Here is a 24662-nt window from a genome sequence, read left to right as displayed (position 1 = left end):
GAAAGCCAAGTTCAGGATCTTCTTCAAAGACTTTATGCTGCCATTTTTATTATTCGAACGGTATCTGAAGTAAGTGATCGTTTGAGATGAAAATTAGTCTACTTTGCTTATTTTCATTCGCTCGTGTCGTATGGTATTATATTTTTGGGATAACTCTTCCCATTCTAAAAGGATATTTTTGGCTCAGAAACGGGCGGTTTGGGAAATAAGAGGTGTAAGTTTGCAAACCTCTTATTGATCCCTGTTCACTAGTCTGGGTATTCTGACATTGGCCTCTCAATATATATATATATTGTCATGTCTTGTTAACAATATCAGCTCATTCCCAAAAATAAGCAGCTTTCACTCGGTTAATACTAGGCAGAAATCCAACCTGCATTTGGATGGACTTCCTTAACTCTTGGGCAGAAAGGTGTGCAGTATACTGCCCTGCAATCATTTTCAATAAGCTACCACAAGAATTCGAAAATGTTAGCAGTAGTCCATGGGCTTTCAGATTGAAACTGAAGAATTTCCTAATGGGTCACTCCTATTCTGCTGAGGAGTTCCTTGAAAAATTAAGATGATTCTTATGTTATGTTGTTGATTGCATTTACATAAAAGAAACTTTGTCATGATATGAAACTTGGATTAGATAGTGTGTTAATACACAGAACCAATGCAGCATATACTGTACAAGCAAAGTAGAAAAAAATAGATCTCATCAGTGACCGATTGTTCAGAGTCAGTTGTTGATTTCTTTTATTTTCTTACTGATAACTTGTGTGTCATTTTGAGAATTGATGAATTACCTAAACGTTGTTGATCTTGGCATTATAACTAGATTTCTCATCAGACTGACTCACTTATTTGGCACTTTCTCTCTTGATAAGAAAGAAATTCGTTTTCCTGAGGATGGAAACTTTCTTTACAACATTCTTTCCCATCCAGCTGCTTACCTGGACTTGCTGTCTCTCTTAAAAAATCCTCCCCAATGTATTTATTTCCCCCCTTTTTATTCTCTTTCTTGCTGTTTGTCATCTTTATTGTTTTTTCATCTTTATCGTGTCCCCTGCCTGTCTCTTGGGATTTTTCCCATTTCTAGACAGAAACTATTGCAATACTTACTGATATATTTATCTTTCACCTGTTTTTGTTGAGAACTCTACCATAATTTATGTCTTGCTTTCTCTTTAAAACAAATCGGGTCTTCTCATTCTCCTAACCACCTGAAACCTACCACACTTTCCTCCATGATGAAAAAAGTGGCAGTTCTCAAAACTAGGAAGAGTGCTATTGTAGTTCATTATACTTTTTTTTTGTAGTTTTAGTATACATATTTTTTTCAGCAGCACAGGAAGAACTGAAGCGGCAGGCTCCAAGTCACAGTCCCAGTGCTGAACATACAAGGCCTTTGAGCGAGGGAGAAACTCAAGTTCGGCATAAACACAAGAGGAAAAAGGAGTCACATCACAGGTGATTTATTGATACTCTCTTAATTGCTTTATATGTTTTTGTATTAAGTTCTTACTATTTACTGAATGTGTGGCTAAGAGTTCAGCAGCACCTGTCATTGACTTGGATTTTGCGATACTGTTGTTCCATAATTATCTACAGACAGGCATTGCTGCTAATACATTGTTTTAATGACACTCAAGAAATGTGGGGAGTTTGAGAGGGTACTTAAAATAACTACATCCACACCAACATTGACATTTATACTCAACCACTCACTGTTTGATGGAGGATACATAGTCTTCCAGTAAAATTATTCTACAGTCTCCCCTCTGATTCATTCATGATTTGTGTTTAGGAAAAATAAGTATGTAATGTTATGAGTCTGATTTGCATGTATTTTTTGGTGATGATCATTGTGTGTGATACACAGGAAGAATTAATACAGTCCTTTACTTGATTTTGAACATATGCTGTCAAGATTTTGGGAGTGAGTATGCTACATTGGTAAATTAATTTAATAGTTTCATGTGCAGTAATTTTAATTTGATGTACCATGTCTGAAGTACTAACCCACTCATGGACCAACAGATAAAATGGATATATTTTTGTGGCCAACAAAGACTGTTGTTTATTGATTCACTTTATATACTGAAACATTGTCAAAGAGCAACAATTCAACTCAAATTTCATTTACTGCCGCTCATTGTTTTCATTAAATTTCCCATATCACAACTTTTATATAGTTTGAGACTTGGCTTCTGTTTACATTCTACAGGTTATAGTTCCTTCCTTGTCCACCTCCATAGTGTAGTGGTAGTGTTACCACCTACCACGCAGGGGGCCTGGATTTGATTCCTGGCAGGGGACTGGGTGTTATGTGTCCATCGTCATTTTCATCATCATTGACTCGCAAGTTGCCGATGTGGCGTCAATTAAAGAGAACTTGTAATATGGCAGCCGAACTCCGTCGAATGGGACCTCCTGGCCAACAATGCCATATGATCATTTCATTTTCAGTTCCTTCAGTATGCCGTCCTTCTTAATGCTATTTACAAATTAATGTTCCATTAAAAAAAAAAAAAAAAATAAGTTTGCCCTTTTCCTTCAGCTCTAATCCCTGTCTTCTCATTTAAAGGCAATGAATTAATTATACTGACAGCTTTTCTTGTTACTTCTATTTTAATCGTCAGCACATAGGTTATTGTTTACATAAATTTCTTATGATTCCTTTGCTATATTTTTGGGACCAGTTTGTTGACTATTACTTTGTTGTTTCATTTGTAGCATTATGTAGTGGACCATGTCTCGCCCCCCAGTAACAAATTGTTAAAAACTGTCAATTTGAGTGTTTACAAAAGGTCCAGAGAATGCTGAGAAATTCCTTTTCATGTTCAATTTTGATCTGTATTAAACAAATTAATAAATGTCGATCATCTTCCACAAAGCTTTGTTGTAGTTAGTTTTCCATGTGGTAAAAAAATTCTGCATTCTTTCCTGAAGTATGCCTGTAGTACCATCTGTTTCATACATTTTACTGAACTTTACTGATCTTTTTGTGCTTCCAAGTTTGTGATCTCCGTAGATGGTATAATTTTCATGAGAAATAACAGAACATCTAAGTTCAGTCATTCATTTTCTAATTGTTGAAATTACAAGAGCAGACTCTTTAAAACTCTCAACTAGTTTAAAGCAATTTCCATTCCAAAACAGAGAATTTTTCAGTGGTGTTATATTCACGTTTATTCATTTGAGCAAACAAATACATCTACTTTAAAACCCATGTTGAAGAAAAAAATACTTTTCTCTCTAGGTCCAGTTTATACTTTCTGTATGTTCTTGTGTAACATGTAACAACATAGGAAAAAATTATTGATAATGGAGAGCTGCATCAAACCAGTCTCAGGACTGAAGACAACAACAACAGAGATGTTCAGGCCGAAGACTTTGATGCAGCTCTCCATGCTAGTCTATCCTGTGCAAGCCTGTTCATCTCTGCGTAACTACTGCAGCCTACCTCTATGTGAACCTGCTTACTGTATTTAGTTTCCTTCTACAATTTTACTCCCCCCCCCCCCCCCCCCCCCCAAATACACTTTCTTTCTTTACCAGACTAACAGTTCCTTGATGCCACAGGATGTATCCTATCAGTTGAACCCTTATTTACTCAAGTTGTGGCATACATTTCTTTTTTCCCCCTATTAAATTTAGTACATCCTCATTTGTAATTCATCTACACATCCAATCTTCAGAATTCGTAAATAATTGAAGCTTAAAGGAGACCAATCACTGAAAAGTGGAAGTTTAGGCTTTTCGATAATCACACACAAAAAAGGAAACATTGCTAGCTTTCGGAGTTTTTCTTTGATGAGCTACATGGTGCCAGCTAGACTGACAGTGCTAACGCTATTCCGTAGCAGAGTAGTAGCATGCTGTTCTGCCTTACGGCAGGTCTTGTCATGGGTTAAGCCTCTTCCACTCTTGTCTGTCCATAGCCAGTCTTTTCGTTTCTGGATATTTGTCTCCTTTTATATTTTCCAGCATTTGATATCTTGTTTTCCTCTTCCCCTTTTTCCCTCCACCATTCCTTCTATTCCTTCCTTTTAATAAACAGTCCCTCCTCAAACAATGTCCAATCCAGTTCTTTTTCTCTTTCTGATAACTTTCAGTATGTTTCTTTCTTTTCCAACTCTTCTTAATACTTCTTCATTCCTTACTCGGTCCACCTATTTCAATTTTTTCATTCTTCTCCATATCCACGTCTCTAGTGACTCCAGTCTTCGTTCATCTTCCTTCCCAAATGTCCAGGTCTTTGCACCATATAGTGCAACGCTCCAGATGTAACATTTGACAAGTCTTTTCCTCAGATCTTTGTTTAGTGGTCCACAAGGTAATTTCTGTTTCCTCTTGAATCCTTCTTTACCATTGCAATTCTTTTCCTAATTTCTATTGAGCATTACATATCATCCATTATTACACGTCCCCAGTAATTGAAGTCATTCACTTGCTCTATTTCCTCTCCCCCTATTTTCATACGGCATTTTCTCCCCTTTACCATGCTTTTCGTTTTCTTCTTGTTAATCTTCATTCCATATTCTTCTAATTTTGTGTTTAGATCATCTAACATTTGTTCCATCTCTCTTGCACTCTCTGCCATCACAACTGTCGTCTGCAAACCTTGTACACTCCACTCTCCGACCCCCTATACAAGCTCCTGCCCTTCCATCAAAACTTTGGCTAATAATTTCCTCCAGATATATGTTGAACAGTGTTGGTGATAAACAACAACCTTGTCTTACACCTCTTCCAGTTTCTATTCCACGGCAGATGGGCTGGTTGTAGTGGGAGTAGTGTTGGGTGGTGTGGGTAGAGGGAAAGAGAGGTGGTGAGAGGGACTGGGGGTGGGTGGCTAGTGGCTAGGAGGGAGGCTAGTTTGTCAGCTAGGAAGGGAAGTAGGCTATGTGGGGACGTGAGTTGGGAGGAGGTGACAGGACAGAGGAAGTGGAAACTGTTGGGTGGAGGGTGCAGAGACAATGGGTTGCCTGAGATTGAGGCTAGAACAATTATGGGAGCGGAGGATGTGTTGTAAGTGTAACTCGTATCTGCATAGTTCAGAGAATATGGTTATGGAGGGAAGGATCCAGATGGCTTAGGTTTTGAAGCAACCATTGAAACTGAGCATGGTGTGCTCAGCTGTATGTTGTGCCAACAGGTGGTCAGCTTTGTTTTTGACAACAGTTTGATGAAGAGCATTCATCCTCGTGGACAGCTTGTTGGCAGTCATAGCAATACAAAAGGCTTTGCAGTATTGCAACAGAGTTGATATATGACATGGCCCAGAGATCCCTGTGGCAGACCTAGGTGCAAGACCTGCCCAAACCACACACTTCAAACCACCCACTCCAGTTCTGTCGCAGGCTTATCTGACCCCTTCAGAGGCTAGGCCACCTGTGAAAGCAGCCATGTCGTATACCAACTCTAATGCGAACACTGTACAGTCTTTTATGTCGGTATGACTACCAACCAGCTGTCCACCAGGATGAATGGCCACTGCCAACTGTTTTCAGGAACAAAGTTGACCACCTGATGGCACAACATGCTGCTGAATACAACACGCTTAATTTCATGGCTGCTTCGCAACCCAAACCCCCGGGATCCTTTCCTCCACCACCATCTTCTCTGAACTTCGCAGATGGGAGTTGCACTTACAACGTATCCTACTTTCCCATAACAGTCCTGGCCTCAGTTTCAGGTAGCCCATTGTCCACACAGCCCCCAGCCAACAGTTTCTCATTACTCTACCCGGTCACCCCTCCCAGTTTACGTCCCCTCATTACCTTCAGCATGTGGCACTTCCCGTCAGGTGCTGCAGCTATATCTGCCCCCCTCTCGTCCATTCCTAGATGGCAAATGGATCTCCCTCCTAGCCAACAGCCACTCCCCCCCCCCCCCCCCCCAGTCTCTCCCACTGCCCACACTATCCCCATCACAACCAGCCAACTTGCTGCAAATAGCATGTCTCCTTTAATTCTAGAGTATTTACCTTCTACAGGAACCTTCCTCCAACATTGAATCTTCTGTAGCACCACATATCAAAAGCTTATATTCCCCTCTTGTCTGAATTGCCTGCTGTCCACATCTGACTTAAATTTGTATTAGATGTCAATGAATTTTTCTGTTTCAGAAAATCCATTCTTGCTGTAGCCAGTTTGCATTTTATATCTTCCATATTTTAGCTATCGACAGTTTTATGCTGCCCCAATAACAAAACCTCATCTACTACTTTGAATGTCTCACTTCCTAAACTAATTTCTTCAGCACCGCCTGATCGGTTTTGTCATGTTTCATTACCTTTGTTTTACTTTTGTTGATGTTCATCGTATAATCTTTTTTCAAGACAGCATCTCCCATTCAACTACTATTCCAAGACCATAGCCACTGGATAGAATTACGGTGTCATCTGCAAACTGAAAGGTTTTTATTTCTTCTCCTTGAGCTTTAATGCTCTTTCCAGATGTACCCTTGCTTTCCTTCAAAATTAGTGTGCAGATTGAATAACCTCAAGGATAGGCTACAATCCTGTCTCTATCACTTCTCAACTATGGCTTCCCTTTCATGTCCAACTTGTATAAATGCAGCGTGGATTCTCTACAAGTAGTAAATAACATTTTGCTCCCTGTATTTGATCCAAGCTACCATCAACATTTTAAAGAGTGTATTCCAGTCAACATTGTCAAAAACTTTTTCGAAATCTACAAAAGCGGTAACTGCAGGTGTGCCTTTCGTTAACTTATAAGTTGTAGGGTCATTATTCTCTCATGTGTTCCTCCATTTCTCTGGAACTCAAACTGATCTTCTTCGAGATTGACTTTTACCAGTTTTTCAGTCTTTCCTAAGTGATCCATGTCAATGTATTGCAAGCGTGACTTATTAATCTGATAGTTTGGCAAGGTTTATGGTGCCAGCACCTGCTTTCTTTGGAATGCCAGTTATTACAGTCATTCTGAAGTCTGAGGGTATTTTGCCTGTTTCATATCCCGTTCATTTGATGGGTCAGTTAGTAATATTTTCTTGACTTGTTTTCGCATCTATGGGTCACATTGACTCACGTCCATTCTTGTAAGACCAAGACAAGATGTTTCATTATTTTTCATTATAGTGCTTAAAAGAACGACAATATTAACATTTTCTTATCAAAGTAGGTGTAATAACTAAAACTGTTCTTCATATTTCTGTTCAAATTTGATAGTTCTTGTGTAGTAAATAATGACCAACACTATTGTGGGGGTTCACATTTTGTTTAGATTTTACCATTCTTATCATTCAACTGCACAATAGTACTGTGGTATTAATTCTGAGCTAAGAATTGTGAAAGTTTACTTTCACATTAAAATTTTTTTTTTTTTTTTGTAAGTGGGATATTATTGTTTTCACTTCAGTAACATCAAAATGTATTTTGTCTGAAAGTAAAATACTTAATATTTTGAACAAAATGTTAGACAACAGTGATTTGTCTGAAGATGACTTCTCTAATGTTGATTTCTACTACAACTGGTGGTGAATGATACAAAAGAAACATCTTTGGAAGAAGGCAGTGATGATGAAACTTGTCTCAAATGCAGTAATGAATTGGAAACATTTCTTCCAATCAATCTCTTGGTGCATGTTCATAACAATGTATAATTCTAAAAAGAGTCTCATGAACGGAATCCTCAGCTTTATAAATTGAGGTGACGCAGTGACAGAGGTGGTTACGTGAGAGAAGGATTTTGTTGAGAAGAGTTTTCTTTTTGCAGATGGTACCAGTATAGAGGTGAAGTACATTAGTATATTCTGTTAATATTTCAAATATCACAGCACACATCACATGTTGGTAAAATGACATTTTCCTTCCGGGTTCGAGTGATGTTGAAAAGCACTTTGCAGCACTGGTCTCAGTATTTCTCAGAAGACATCTTTACTTCTGCATCAGAATTCACTGATATGTATACAATAGCAAAAAAGTGGCAAATCGTTGCTTACAAATCATGTTGAGCTTAAGCATTTCTTTGATTTCAGTTTAATAATTAGTATGATCCAAGAATAAGTACAGCCTGAACAGAGAGACGACAGAATAGTTTAACTTCAATGGATAGATATTGGTTGGGTGGTAATGGCATCTATATGTTCTGGACTTCACCTAGAGTGCAAGGTGGAAGACTAGTGCAGAAAATATGTAAAAACAAAGATGTTGTGACTTACCAAATGAAAGCACTGGCAGGTCGATAGACACACAAACAAACACAAACATACACACAAAATTCTAGCTTTCGCAACCAACGGTTGCCTCGCCAGGAAAGAGGAAAGGAGAGGGAAAGACGAAAGGATGTGGGTTTTAAGGGAGAGGGTAAGGAGTCATTCCAATCCCGGGAGCGGAAAGACTTACCTTAGGGGGGGAAAAAGGACGGGTATACACTCGCGCTCACACACACACACATCCATCCACACATATACAGACATATTCAAAGACAAAGAGTTTGGGCAGAGATGTCAGTCGAGGCGGAAGTACAGAGGCAAAGATGTTGTTGAAAGACAGGTGAGGTATGAGCGACGGCAACTTGAAATTAGCAGAGGTTGAGGCCTGGCGGATAACGAGAAGAGAGGATATACTGAAGGGCAAGTTCCCATCTCCGGAGTTCTGACAGGTTGGTGTTAGTGGGAAGTATCCAGATATCCTGGACGGTGTAACACTGTGCCAAGATGTGCTGGCCGTGCACCAAGGCATGTTTAGCCACAGGGTGATCCTCATTACCAACAAACACTGTCTGCCTGTGTCCATTCATGCGAATGGACAATTTGTTGCTGGTCATTCCCACATAGAAAGCTTCACAGTGTAGGCAGGTCAGTTGGTAAATCACGTGGGTGCTTTCACACGTGGCTCTGCCTTTGATCGTGTACACCTTCCGGGGTACAGGACTGGAGTAGGTGGTGGTGGGAGGGTGCATTGGACAGTTTTTACACCGGGGGCGGTTACAAGGGTAGGAGCCAGAGGGTAGGGAAGGTGGTTTGGGGATTTCATAGGGATGAACTAAGAGGTTACGAAGGTTAGGTGGACGGCAGAAAGACACTCTTGGTGGAGTGGGGAGGATTTCATGAAGGATGGATCTCATTTCAGGGCAGGATTTGAGGAAGTCGTATCCCTGCTGTAGAACCACATTCAGCGTCTGATCCAGTCCCGGAAAGTATCCTGTCACAAGTGGGGCAGTTTTGTGGTTCTTCTGTGGGAGGTTCTGGGTTTGAGGGGATGAGGAAGTGGCTCTGGTTATTTGTTTCTGTACCAGGTCGGGAGGGTAGTTGCGGGATGTGAAAGCTGTTTTCAGGTTGTTGGTGTAATGGTTCGGGGATTCCGGACTGGAGCAGATTCGTTTGCCACGAAGTCCTAGGCTGTAGGGAAGGGACCATTTGATGTGGAATGGGTGGCAGCTGTCATAATGGAGGTACTGTTGCTTGTTGGGGGGTTTGATGTGGACGGACGTGTGAAGCTGGCCGTTGGACAGATGGAGGTCAACGTCAAGGAAAGTGGCATGGGATTTGGAGTAGGACCAAGTGAATCTGATGGAACCAAAGGAGTTGAGGTTGGAGAGGAAATTCTGGAGTTCTTCTTCACTGTGAGTCCAGATCATGAAGATGTCATCAATAAATCTGTACCAAACTTTGGGTTGGCAGGCCTGGGTAACCAAGAAGGCTTCCTCTAAGCGACCCATGAATAGGTTGGCGTACGAGGGGGCCATCCTGGTACCCATGGCTGTTCCCTTTAATTGTTGGTATGTCTGGCCTTCAAAAGTGAAGAAGTTGTGGGTCAGGATGAAGCTGGCTAAGTTAATGAGGAAAGAGGTTTTAGGTAGGGTGGCAGGTGATCGGCGTGAAAGGAAGTGCTCCATCGCAGCGAGGCCCTGGACGTGCGGAATATTTGTGTGTAAGGAAGTGGCATCAATGGTTACAAGGCTGGTTTCCGGAGGTAATAGATTGGGTAAGGATTCCAGGCGTTCGAGAAAGTGGTTGGTGTCTTTGATGAAGGATGGGAGACTGCATGTAATGGGTTGAAGGTGTTGATCTACGTAGGCAGAGATATGTTCTGTGGGGGCTTGGTAACCAGCTACAATGGGGCGGCCGGGATGATTGGGTTTGTGGATTTTAGGAAGAAGGTAGAAGGTTAGGGGTGCGGGGTGTCGGTGGGGTCAGGAGGTTGATGGAGTCAGGTGAAAGGTTTTGTAGGGGGCCTAAGGTTCTGAGGATTCCTTGAAGCTCCGCCTGGACATCAGGAATGGGATTACCTTGGCAAACTTTGTATGTGGTGATGTCTGAAAGCTGACGCAGTCCCTCAGCCACATACTCCCGACGATCAAGTACCACGGTCGTGGAACCCTTGTCCGCCGGAAGAATGACGATGGATCAGTCAGCCTTAAGATCACGGATAGCTTGGGCTTCAGCAGTGGTGATGTTGGGAGTAGGATTAAGGTTTTTTAAGAAGGATTGAGAGGCAAGGCTGGAAGTCAGAAATTCCTGGAAGGTTTGGAGAGGGTGATTTTGAGGAAGAGGAGGTGGGTCCCGCTGTGATGGAGGACGGAACTGTTCCAGGCAGGGTTCAATTTAGATAGTGGCTTGGGGAGTTGGATCATTAAGAGTAGGATTAGGATCATTTTTCTTCGTGGCAAAGTGATATTTCCAGCAGAGAGTACGGGTGTAGGACAGTAAATCTTTGACAAGGGCTGTTTGGTTGAATCTGAGAGTGGGGCTGAAGGTGAGGCCTTTGGATAGGACAGAGGTTTCGGATTGGGAGAGAGGTTTGGAGGAATGGTTAACTACTGAATTGGGGTGTTGTGGTTCCAGATTGCGTTGATTGGAATTTTGAGGTTTTGGAGGGAGTGGAGCTGGAAGTGGGAGATTGAGTAGATGGGAGAGACTGGGTTTGTGTGCAATGAGAGGAGGTTGAGGTTTGCTGGAAGGGTTGTGAAGGGTGAGTGAGTTGCCTTTCCGGAGGTGGGAAACCAGGAGATTGGATAATTTTTTGCTGGTCATTCCCACATAGAAAACTTCACAGTGTAGGCAGGTCAGTTGGTAAATCACGTGGGTGCTTTCACACGTGGCATTGCCTTTGATCGTGTACACCTTCCGGGTTACAGAACTGGAGTAGGTGGTGGTGGGAGGGTGCATTGGACAGTTTTTACACCGGGGGCGGTTACAAGGGTGGGAGCCAGAGGGTAAGGAAGGTGGTTAGGGGATTTCATAGGGATGAACTAAGAGGTTACGAAGGTTAGGTGCATGGCGGAAAGACACTCTTGGTGGAGTGGGGAGGATTCCATGAAGGATGGATCTCATTTCAGGGCAGGATTTGAGGTGGTTGTATCCCTGCTGGAAAGCCACATTCAGAGTCTGATCCAGTCCGGAAAGTATCCTGTCACAAGTGGGGCACTTTTGTGGTTCTTCTGTGGGAGGTTCTGGGTTTGAGGGGATGAGGAAGTGGCTCTGGTTCTTCGCTTCTGTACCAGGTCGGGAGGGTAGTTGCGGGATGTGAAAGCTGTTTTCAGGTTGTTGGTGTAATGGTTCAGGGATTCCGGACTGGAGCAGATTCGTTTGCCACGAAGTCCTAGGCTGTAGGGAAGGGACCGTTTCATGTGGAATGGGTGGCAGCTGTCATAATGGAGGTACTGCTGCTTGTTGGTAATGAGGATCACCCTGTGGCTAAACATGCCTTGGTGCAGTGTTACACCATCCGGGTTATCTGGATACTTCCCACTAACACCAACCTGTCAGAACTCCGGAGATGGGAACTTGCCCTTCAGTATATCCTCTCTTCTCGTTATCCGCCAGGCCTCAACCTCCGCTAATTTCAAGTTGCCGCCGCTCATACCTCACCTGTCTTTCAACAACATCTTTGTCTCTGCACTTCCGCCTCGACTGACATCTCTGCCCAAACTCTTTGCCTTTACAAATGTCTGCTTGTGTCTGTGTATGTGCGGATGGATATGTGTGTGTGCGAGTGTATACCTGTCCTTTTTTCCCCCTAAGGTAAGTCTTTCCGCTCCCGGGATTGGAATGACTCCTTACCCTTTCCCTTAAAACCCACATCCTTTCGTCTTTCCCTCTCCTTCCCTCTTTCCTGATGAAGCAACCGTTTGTTGCGAAAGCTTGAATTTTGTGTGTATGTTTGCGTTTGTTTTTGTGTCTATCGACCTGCCAGCACTTTCGTTTGGTAAGTCACATCATCTTTGTTTATATATAATGTCCCTCTCTTGCGCACAGATATAATAAGGCAGTGGGTGGGGAGGACATCTCTAATTGACAATTGGAGTGTTCCCATACTTTGTGTAGCACATAGAAATGGATTGTGAAGGTCATTCTCGGCCCCCTCAGCTTAGCTTTTTATTTATTTATTTACATTTTCTTTGCGTGGAGCTATCGTATTGATGGCTTTTGCGAATGTCAGACTTAATACTATGGTTATATTTACATTTATAAAACACACTATGTTCTGTAGCTGTTGCTTCTTATGTCTGTTTTTTACATTTATCACATTACAAGTGATATGCTAATGCCTCATGTTACAATCACTATCTTAAAATTCGTTGAAAGAATATAAACATTTTTCTGTTAGAAAAGATTTTAGTTCTGTTTTAAAAACATTTCCCATGTACTTTCTTAGAGCGTTTGGTAGCTTGTTATACCAAATCAAACCACTGATATATGTACTTCTATCAGTCATTTTTAACGTTGTTCTGTTACGGAAATGGTTACACTTTGTTCTAGTGTTGTGCTCATGTACATCACTGCCGTTGATAGCTTCTGTTGGTGGACTTATAAAAAATACAACTATTTTGAAGATGTACAGAGAATATATTGCCAGATATTTGTGCTGCACAAACACTTCACGACATGAATCTCTATGTCCCATCCCATATATATGTCTGATTGTTCTTTTCTGTAGTATTAGTAGTATTCTTTTTAAATATACATCAGCTGCACAGCCCCATAGTTCAATTCCATAATTGAGAAAGGGGTAAAGTGTTCCATAATATACTAATTTCAGTGCTTGGCTGGGAACTATCTTTGCAAGCTGGCTGAGGAGATACATGGCACTACTGACTTTCCGCATACGGACTTAATGTGGTATATCCACCGCAAATTTTCATCAACATACACACCCTGGAATTTACAGTTACCATTTTCTGTTGCAGAGATATTACACACCATTCATATTGTTGTTATGAGAACTGCCTGTTTTAAATTCAGTAGTTGATATTTGAAGACATTCACCTTGAGTCCCTGATCATTGAAGTATTTTATTACTTCCGTTACACCACTAGTAGCAAGAGATTCTAGCTCATTAGATTCACTTCCATAGAATAAGATTGATGTGTCATCTGCATAGCTTACAATATGGGAGTTAATGGGTTGTGCAATGTCGTTAATATGTATAAGGAAGAGAAAGGGTCCAAGGATTGAGCCATGTGTTACACCTTGTAATAGAGGTTCACTGGTGGACTGGGAGTTCATGATTTTATTATCTAGTTTGTATGTCAATTTAGTGCTTTGCGTGCAATTTAGCAGGTATGTGGTTAGAAGATTCTTGGCTTGATCCCCAATACAATAAGATTTTAGCTTTTTAAGAGGTACCCTATGGTTTACCGTATCAAATGCTCTTGTCAGGTCCAAAAATATACCTGCAATCTGCATCTTCTGGTCCAACAGACAGTAAACTTCATGGATGAACTGTGTAACTGCTGTGGTTCGACTTAGCTGTTTTCTGAAGCCATGCTGCAAATCTACAAGCAGCAGTTTATGTTTTGTGAAAAAGGCACTTGGCTGATAAAGGATAATACTTTCGAATATCTTACTAAAAGTGGGAATTAATGATATTGGTCTATAGTTGGAGACATCTTCCTTACTTCCCTTTTTATACATTGGTTGCATTACACTCATTTTTAGAACTGTTGGATGCATGTATTCTCTAATGCTGTAATTAATCAGGTGAGTAAGGAGTTTAGAGATTTCTTTTAAGCACGCTTAAGTAATAGCTGCAGTGAGAGGCTCGGTGGAATACAGAGTAGTGGCAAATAAATAAATAAATAAAATTCCACAGAAAGATATTAAAGACTTGATGAAATTTCAGTTGTAAAGGCATCTCCCATGAAGAAATGATTGAGACAGACAAACTTGAGGATGAAATTGAGCTGGAAGAACCTAAAAGATCCTAGTACTACAATCCTTCTGCCCCTGCTTCTTACAATGACAAACGACTGGATTGTTATGATCATTTTCCAGTTATTGATAACCTAACTTCTGTACAGATATGTAACTGACTTCATGTAGTGGCAGAAGCAAAACCTGTTGTGCGAAACACAATGTTTATTTATGTCCTTTGAAGTACAAATATTGTTTCAAACAGTTATCAAAAAACAAAGATGATGTGACTTACCAAACGAAAGCGCTGGCAGGTCGAAAGACACACAAACAAACACAAACATACACACAAAATTCGAGCTTTTCGCAACAAACTGTTGCCTCATCAGGAAAGAGGGAAGGAGAGGGAAAGACGAAAGGATGTGGGCTTTAAGGGAGAGGGTAAGGAGTCATTCCAATCCCGGGAGCGGAAAGACTTACCTTAGGGGGAAAAAGGACGGGTATACTCGCGCACACACACACATATCCATCCACACATATACAGACACAAGCAGACATATAAGGTAAGTCTTTCCACTCCCGGGATTGGAATGACTCCTTACCCTCTCCCTTAAAACCCACATCCTTTCGTCTTTCCCTCTCCTTCCCTCTTTCCTGATGAGGCAACAGTTTGTTGCGAAAGCTTGAATTTTGTGTGTATGTTTGTGTTTGTTTGTGTGTCTTTCGACCTGCCAGCGCTTTCGTTTGGTAAGTCACATCATCTTTGTTTTTTGATAAAATTTTTCCCACGTGGATTGTTTTCCTCTATTATATTAATATCATTAGTTTCAAACAGTTACATACACAAAGGTAATGGCGCTCTTAATCTGTTAACAATTTGTCAATGATTGTTTTTGAGTGACTTTAATTAATTATTTAAATTTATATTCTATTTTATACGTGAATGAACAACAAAGTTTCGCACAAACAGGTAATATTATATTTACATGTTAATCCTGATTTGTCAATAATTGTTAGCGTGTGACTTGCGTTAATTATATGTGTTTGATTTCTGTTATACACGTTAATGAATAGTAAAGTATTTAATTATAATGGGACGAGATAAATACAAAATACTTGAGAAGCATACAGCATATGTTGTATACGTAGACCTTAACCCATACAATTTTGTTTTTTTCTTTTATTTTCTTTGTTTTGACCTTATTGTAGACTATAAATCAAAATGAACTAGAAGTTCATAACATTAAAACAAAAATATTCCAGTAATGAAAGGGTTATATCTTGTACGCCAGGTGGGACGGTTTTGTCGTGGCTGGCTCTTCCAAGGCTCTCAGTAATTCTGAGGGTATGACCTAGTTCTTTCAGTGCTTTATCAAGTTTTCTTGCTGTTCATATAGCCATTGTTAGCTTTATCTACTTCATCTTCTCTTTCTGTAATATTGTGTACAAGTTCATTTCCATTGTAGAGCTCCTTTATATATTCCTTTTACCTTTGAGCTGCTCTCTCTCTCTCTCTCTCTCTCTCTCTCTCTCTCTCTCTCCCTCCCTCCCTCCCTCCCTCCCTCCCTCCCCCTTCTGTATATAGTGCTTGCCATCTGAGTTTTCGATATTCCTACAGTTGATTCTCTTTTCTCCAAAGGCCTCTTCAGTCTTCCTGTTGGTGGTATCTACATTCTCTCCTAATTATAAATGCTTCTTCAGCCTTGCATTTGTTCTGTAGCTATTCTTGTTTAGGCATTTTGCCTCCTCTGCCTGCGTCAGTTTTTAGATATCTGTTTTCCCTTTTGCCTTCTTCATTTGCTGCATTTTTTCTCTCCTTTCATTAACTAAGTTCAGTATCTCCCGAGTTATCGATAAATTTCTGATAGGGCTTGCCCATTTACCAATGTAACCCTCTGTTGCTTTCTCTGTTTCATCTGTGAAAGCTTCTCATTTGTTTTCTGTTGTAATTTCTTTCGCTGATTTGAGCCTGTGTTGCCTGAAACTCCCTCTGAAATTCTCATTAACTCTGCTCATTCAGCTTATCCAGGTCCCACCTCCTTCATTTCCTACCTTTTAGCAGTTTTTTCAGTTTTAGTCTGCAATTCATAAGTAATAAACTATGGACAAGAGTTCACATCTGCACTTGCAGATATTCTACAGTTTAAAATCTGATTTCAAAATCTGTGCCTTTCAATTATATAATCAATTGGATTCCTTCCAATATCCCTGGGTCTTCTGCATGTATACAACCTTCTTTCATGAGTCTTAGACCAAGTGTTAGCAATGGTTAAATTATGCTTTGTTCATTGTTTTACTTAAAGGCTTCCTTTCTATTTCGTTCCCTCGGTGCATATTCTCCTATTTTTCCTTCCTTTATCTTCTCTTACCTTCTGCTGAATTCTAGTCACTCATCACAAAGTTTCATCCTCTTTAACTGTTTGAATAATTTCCTTTATCTCGTCATACTTTCTTATGACCTCTTAATCACCTGTAGAACTAGTTGTTACTATTTGGCTATAGTAATGTACTCACTTTGCAGTTCCTAATAGCTTACCTGTATTCCTACTTTCTCCTTCATTATTAGGCCTTCTTTTGTGTTACTCCTATCTGATTTTGTGTTGCTAACCCTGTACAGGTCTGACTAGAAGTCATTTGCTTCCTGCCACTGTGCTTCACTAATTTTCACTATATCTAACTTCAACCTAACCATTTTATTTTTTAAATTCTCTAACCTACTTACACAATTAAGTGATCGAACATTCCACGGTCCGGCCTGTAGAATGCCTGTCTTATTTTCGTCCTCCTGACGACAACTTTTGTAACCAAAAAAAACTCCACGAATTTAGCATGTGAGACATTCAACAAATTATTAATTACAGCACACTCACAAGGACCTGTGGCAAAGAATTTGAATATTTTCACTACACCGTTAAACACACACACACACACACACACACACACACACACACACACACACGCATGCATGCACCTCTCTCCCCCCCTCCCCCCCCCTCTCTCTCTCTCTCTCTCTCTCTCTCTCTCTCTCTCTCTCTCTCTCTCCCTCCCTCCCTCCCTCCCTCCCTCCCTCCCCCCCGCCCCCAAAGGATGTTGAACTTTTCGAAATACCTTAAAATTTTGACAAAATTATGAGAAGCTTCTCTTTGCTATACCTCTTGAGAAAAGAAGCAGGTCCTGCTGTGTGGGTGCTTGTATAATTTTCATTTGCTTTGTTAATGCAGCATGTTTTTATTTCCTGGTATTCATTAAGAATTATCTTCATACCATGAGTAAGTTAGCTCAGAAATTACATTTGCTTGCAGTATTTTGAAAACTGCAAAGCTATAGGTACATGTGCTGTGAATGATGATGATACTTGTCAGGATTCAAATACCATTGACATTGGCAATGGATGGTGCAATCTTTTATTATTTTGATGATTTCTGACATGTCATGTTTCACTCTCGAACAAATTCACTCAATTTGTGTTTGTACAGGGTCAATCTGAAATCTGACAAAATTTTGTTGTTTAGGGATATTTCCTGAGTTTTTTTGATACATGTGGCTTTTACCACACCAGATACTATTATTTTTACATGATTCTGTGGAATGAACACTTCTTTCCTCATCAATGAGCTATCCCAGAATATGATACCATGAGTATTAGTGAACAAAAATAGGAAAAGTCAATTTTCTGATGTTTTCATCTCTAAAATTTGAGTTTATCCACAGTGCAGAAGTTGCAGAGGCTAGACTTTTAAAATCTGTAACATATGACTTCATGTCAAATCAATAAGAGTACAAAGAAGACAGAATAGAAACTTGTGTTTTAAGATAAAATGGTATTGATTTTTAACAATATTATGAAAAGGATAGTTGCCACTCACCATGTAGCAGAGATACTGAGTCAGATAAGCACAACAAAAAGACTGTCAGTGAGCTTTCTGCCAACAAGGCCCTCATTGGAAGTACACACAGTCTTTTTGTTGTGACTGTCTGCGACTCAGCATCTTCCGTATATGGTGAGTAGCAACTATCCTCTTCATAATACTGCTACTTTCCTTCCTGGATTTTTCAATGGTATTGATTTGTCAAATATGTAAAAAGGAATATGTGCTGTGTACCATCTGTCATAAATATTGATTTGATTTCTTATTCATTCAGAACTATTGAGAAGAGTTATAGACACAGTACTATATTGCAAAGAGTTCTGTGAGGATACTTGAGCGATAGGGGTAAAATAAAATTTATTTGTTAAGTTTTTATTGACTTTAATTGCTACACACGAACAATAACCCTTAGTTTCATTTTTTTGAAGTTTTTAAAAGTGTAGTGTGGGAATTATTGTCATATTATTTACCAGAAATTTTCAGATATGCAGTTGGTTGGATTGGAATGTTTTGATATTATTTCTCATGGTTTCTCATTGCTGATGTCTTCACTAATCATCTCTTTTTTTGTAGACGTATACTATACACACAGTTTAACTTGATGCTCTGCACGGAGAATACTGTGAATTACCCTAAGGAATTTTGTGTATTACACCATTCCCAGCACCCCCCCCCCCCACCCCCACCCCCCCTGTGGAGTATCAATCTACAAAGTGGATATAGTACTAGTGTTTTATTTTAACCATATCTTAAAGACATGAAGTGCTTCCTAATATACAGAGTTCCAAGTACACACAGAACCCCTTTGGAGGGACAAACAGTTAGGGTAGAAGCATGCAAACAAAACAATATGTGCCTTGGAGGGAGTAGAAATGATATATAAAGCCAGGATAAACTGTCTCTGTAGTCTGTATATTAGAAGGACCCTGAAGGTGGAGCTTTGTTATTGATTTACCAGACAGTAGTGTATGTATTTGGTTGATATTCAAACAAAAAAGATTGGACCTATTTTGTCTGTTCTTTAGCAGCTCTGTCATAGTGTGTCATTAATCTGAAATGAACAGGTATTCCTCTGAGCTTATTGACAGCAAGTAGTACTAAAATTAACTTGATAATAAATGTTTGTGTGAATTCCACCTGCTTCACCAATAGAGTGTGTATTACGTTGTTTATTGCTATTTGCAAATGAATTTGCATGTAACTTTGTTGTATATCAAAAATTAATCCTGTGATTACTGCCTTTACAAAAAATAATGCAGTGTCCATTTGAAAGAAAATTTCATTTTGCCAATTTTCTCAGTTTGCTGCATCTTTTTACTCTGTTACTACATTGGAAGCAAATTGTGATGGGGAGGGGGGTTGCTGTTGGCTATGTTGTTTTAATATTTCCATAATACCCACAGTGCAAAAAGTTTCATTTTTCTAAAGTGCTTTTTGTTTGTCAAGGCTAAGTGGCCCTCTTAATGACTTAAAATTTATCGTACATAAATCCTGAATTACGTTTGTGTCTCCTTGCTTTGTATCCAGTTTTAAAAAATAATTAATGTGCCTACTTGTGATATAAATCTTTCAGATGGGTGAAATATGTTGCACATATGTGCAGCAAAATTTTATGAAACACCACATTTGTTATAAAGTGTGAGCTTTTGGCACTCTGGCACTCTTGCTACCTGATTGGTTTGCTTGAAAGTAGTGTATGCTGATGCATAACTCTTTTTATTTAGCTGTAATATTTTCATTGTCTCTTCTGTTACTCAAAATTTCATACTTGCATTGTTGTAATTGCTGCTAATTGTACATTACAGTAGTCGACACAAGAAAGGATCCTCCCCCCATAAACATCGACACAAACATGAGGAACATGATAAGCCAAGAAAACTTAAAAGGAAAGAAAGAGAAAGGTAAGTGACCAATGGAAAATACAGTTTCTGCACAGTAGCTGCAAAAATAAAATATACTATTGCGCATTTTGTGAATTACTTTATAATTTGGGTGATTCTGTGAATGACATGAGAGATGTTATTTTCACTTGCGGGTAACAAACCTATCAGTTTTGCCGTATGAAATTTAACTCGCATTTGAAATCCTTTCCTGTGTATTTATAAAAATACGATCTTGAAAATGCACTGTATAATGACATTACTTCCTGCTCATTAACTTGGAAGCTGATGATGATAACATCAAAAGTACACAAGAGGGACAAAAAATTAACAGCTGTCAAACTGATATTCCTGCATTAGAGTTGCAAACATATCAGCATGCTTCCTCTGAAACTGTGCACTTCATTTTGGTCAGAATTTGACAATAGTTATTTTAAATTTACTTCTGTTGAGCAATGTGTATAATAGATGTCAGTTGGGAAATAAGGACAAAATGTGAAAAATTTTAGATTACCTTTTTGTAAACTTGAACTATTGCTACTTCATAGCCGAATGTGAGAGAAAAGCCCATAATCAAAATTTACTGACAAAATATTATAGCCAAACCCACTTTTGCATAAATGGTATAACATTTGAAAACCACTCAGAGCGTACTAGTTGGAAATAACTAAGATGGGCTGGTGCAGCACTGCTCCATAGCGAGCAGGCACTGCTGGGTACCCTCAGATTGCTCATGGGCAAGCACAGCTAGTGTAGGCTACACACCAGACAGTCCTCTGACACACATTCTGTGCATGTGCTAACAACATTGCTGACCCTGCCTGCATGTATTCACCAGCCAGTGCGGAACTACCAGTAGCCTCCAACATTGCTGCTTGGCTGCCTCCATGTCAGACTTTTGCTCATCCTTCCCCACTTGTGCCTACAAGTGCCTGGCTGCGCACAGGCCAGCATGCAAGCAGGAACAATAAAGACTAAGGAATTCATAGGTATTTGCTTGACATTAGAAACATCCAGTATGAGCGATGTTTCTGATAATGGTAGCACTGAAAGTGAAGTTCTACTCATTGTTGAGAAACGCGAGAGAATTATTCAGCCATGAATATGTCTTTGACAGTTGTGTAATACGACTTGCTGACATGGCACTGCTCAGGTATTCATTTTGCCAATTTTCTATTAGAAACAAAAACATGCGTATTGTGTAATATTGAAAAAAATTCATTACTTTGTATTCATGAAAACATCATTAGTATTATGAAACAGTCATACAAAGAAATATGTGTAATGTAAAAATGTATAAGTACAGCCACGTCACGAGTTTACAACGTGATTTTGTAAATGTCCCTACAGCAATGTCTCTTCATAGATGGCTATTGTTTTTCCCATTCACGCATCTCAGTGTTCATGATGTCATATCTCCTGATCTGTATGTTATAAAATGGTACAATTTTGTAGGCACATTCATCAGCATATGTGTTGTGAATAGAGTTAGTCGCAAAGAAGTAATAAATTTCAACATCACACACAATGCGGCAGTTTTTCAGGTATCTGAGAGTTTGTGACATCAAATCTTCTGAACATGTGTGGTAGCCTGTTATAATTGTGTAAGTGCATTTAGAGCAATATGTGGATACTGTCTGTGAAATTTATCTTTGCAAACAGAGTTAGTAGCTCTGAAGTAATAAATTGAAACGTCATGCATAATGCGACAGAATATGATGCTATTGAAACATCTGTGACTGAAAACAAGGAAAACTGTCAGTTTTGTGGCATTTTCATCTCCACTATCAGAACACAAATGTTGCAGGATTTAAAGGTTCAAAAAGATATATACTGTATTTACTCAATTATAAGACAACGTTTTTTCCCAAAAATCATCAGTCAAAAAATATAGTGTCATTTTAGATTTGCAGGTTAAGGTGTTGCTGCTGAGGTCAAAATTGTTACATTATTTAATAGATTGATAAAGGGGTCATTTTACATTTACAAGTCAAGCTTTGGCTGTATTGAGGTCACATGCAGATATATTTGAAGAATGCAGAAGGGTAGGTTGGACAAATGATACTTGTGCTCGAACAGCCTCATGATTTCCCCAATACAGTAAAACACTCGATACAGTATTGACCTTGCCCAAACAATCTGTGTGACATTTGATTCATGCAGTGCCAGTGCAAGATATACATGAGAAACTATGAATCAGCCGCTGCAACAATCTGTTGCTCTGCTTAAAATTTAACAGCCTTGTGAAACGCAAGAGGATATAGCATTAAATTCTATCATCTTGTGAACTCTTGCTAGATTTGACCAGTTTTGCTATAAAAGTTCTCATACCTGAATGGATATTGTATACAAACATTTATGACACTTTTCAAGTACTGGTAAAAGTAATATTGAAAGGGGAAAATTTTGTCCATCAGGAAACTTTCTTGATTCTGAATGCAAGTAAATATTTTACTTGTTTAAGAGGGACTTTAATGATTTACGAAATACGTTGCAAATGAGAAATTCGGCTGCTGTTCATGTATTAGAATACCGAGTAAAAGCATTATATCATTTTAGTCAGCTGTAGATCAGGATGGTGACATTCAGATGAAGCAAGAAACAAAATTAATCCAGAATCAAATGTCTAAACAACAAAATAAATTATATTAAACTGACTGTAATTGTTACAGTGTGAATAAATTACAGTGGCAAGACCCATCATGGAGATGGCACCGACAGATGTCACTAGATCGCGGGATGAGCGAAAGTTTGAGTATTCAAATTAATCTTCATTGAGCTCTTTTATTTATATATTAGTTTTTGTTGTTTCATATGACCTGCACTGTAAAAGATATTGTAGTCTGTGTTTCACAGTTGCTCAAGCATAGCATTATGGAATGGTTGGAGGGGGCAACAATAATGCCAGTTTGGCTGAGAACTAGGATGAGTGTGGGGAGGGGATGGTGAGCAGGCAGCAGATTTTGGCGTCCTGACAATCAAGGGAATCTGTACTGCCTATTTGGCTTTTTATGAACATCTACCACGTTTAAACCGCAGTTTGCCTGAATCCATTTGAATTGACTTCAAAATTGGACAGTGAAAATCTAGGTACGGGCCAGTGGCCTACCGTATTTACTCGAATCTAAGCCGCACCTGAAAAATGAGACTCGAAATTGAGGAAAAAAAATTTCCCCAAATCTAAGCCGCACCTGAAATTTGAGACTCGAAATTCAAGGGGAGAGAAAAGGTTTAGGCCGCACCTCCAAATCGAAAGAAAGTTGGTCCGTTGTAATATGAGACACAATTTAGGTCGAATGAATGACGATACAGCTACAGTAGTTTGGTTCGAGTCGTAAGCTTAGCAGTTAAGCTTTACCAGGTAGCCATTGCTATGCGTCAAGTGCTCCATCTGTATTTATACGGGTACCCTTCCTTTTTCACGTACTTCGTCTGGTTTGAATTGATTGCTTATTTTTCTTTGATCTGATAAGTGCCGTTCTCTTTGTTATAGGTGTTTACGTCACTCTAAGCTGGAAATGCATTACTGTACTGTGTCGTGCATTGTTTGTCGCATTCTGATAATGAATGTTTACGACCTGTCGCTGCTCGCGGCACGGCTTGCTTTTGTGCACGCTACCGCTGCTTAAAAAAAAAAAGAGAGAGAGAGAGAGAGAGAGAGAGAGAGAGAGAGGAATCGTCTCATTAGCGAAACAATGGCAAGAGACTGCTATTTGTTGTTACTTGCACTAATGCTTTCTTTGATAATGATCAACAAGCACCAAATAACAGACTGCATATGATAGATGATGATCTGAATGAGAGTTCAGCGAAAATTTTTCTCTGTTTGAAAATCTTTGCAGACGCCTCTTTAGTACATTACATTCTGCACAGAAATTAGTCATCTTAGATTTAAAAATCTAGCCAATTGCCGTGCTTCATTTCTGACTGGATCATTATTAGGCATAAGAATAATACGAATATAAACATGACATGCTATGTATATTCTTCCGCGTTTGCTGTTGTCTCACTCTAGTTTTGTAGTTTATTAGGCAGACAGGATTTAAATGAGATAGCAGCAGCAAAGAATACATGGCAAAATGTTTATATTCATATTATTCTTATGGTGAAGAGAATACTGCATGTGATTCACAGTTCATAAATGTTCCTATTAGCAACCATCTCTTCTCACAGGTAGGAAAAAGTTCAGAATGTAGAGTTGGCCATATTGACAAACATCCCAAACAGTCTTGCCAGTCGGATTTTTGTAGTACATTGAAATGCTGCTACTTTCGAAGATGAACAATACGGAATTTGTATTTACTTCGTTGGATAATGTATGAAAATGCAGTGGTCGAAACTCGGGGCAAAGTAAAAAATCTCATCTTCCACTTTTTTATTTTTTTTTTATTTACTGACCCAGAGATTTTGGCGCCAGTATTTATCTTTGTGCCTGCAAAGCATGCCTGTGTAGCGCTATATATATTTGTAAAAACAAAGATGACTTACCGAACAAAAGCGCTCGCAGGTCGATAGACACACAAATAAACACAAACATACACACAAAATTCAAGCTTTCGCAACAAACTGTTGCCTCATCAGGAAAGAGGGAAGGAGAGGGGAAGACGAAAGGAAGTCTTCCCCTCTCCTTCCCTCTTTCCTGATGAGGCAACAGTTTGTTGCGAAAGCTTGAATTTTGTGTGTATGTTTGTGTTTATTTGTGTGTCTGTCGACCTGCCAGCGCTTTTGTTCGGTAAGTCACTCATCTTTGTTTTTATATATAATTTTTCCCACGTGGAATGTTTCCTTCCATTATATTGATATCAGCTATATATATTTG

At 39.5% G+C, this 24662-nt stretch overlaps 1 protein-coding gene across 3 annotated transcripts in view; it reads left to right on the top strand.

Moving 5' to 3' along the window:
• LOC126419823 (splicing factor, suppressor of white-apricot homolog) overlaps positions 1-24662 on the top strand; it is a 161813-nt gene that overhangs the window by 135342 nt on the left and 1809 nt on the right. For 2 of the 3 annotated variants that reach the window (XM_050087055.1, XM_050087053.1), the window contains exons 13-14: positions 1329-1455; positions 19769-19864. In XM_050087055.1, the coding sequence (XP_049943012.1) occupies positions 1329-1455; positions 19769-19864 (223 nt within the window). The remainder of the gene's footprint in view (positions 1-1328; positions 1456-19768; positions 19865-24662) is intronic. The other variant, XM_050087054.1, reaches the window with a different exon arrangement.

This window comes from Schistocerca serialis, chromosome 9, assembly GCF_023864345.2.
Source record: "Schistocerca serialis cubense isolate TAMUIC-IGC-003099 chromosome 9, iqSchSeri2.2, whole genome shotgun sequence".
Taxonomy (NCBI): domain Eukaryota; kingdom Metazoa; phylum Arthropoda; class Insecta; order Orthoptera; family Acrididae; genus Schistocerca; species Schistocerca serialis.
The sequence above is the reverse complement of the archived record's forward strand: the minus strand, read 5'-3'. Positions and strand labels throughout refer to the sequence as shown.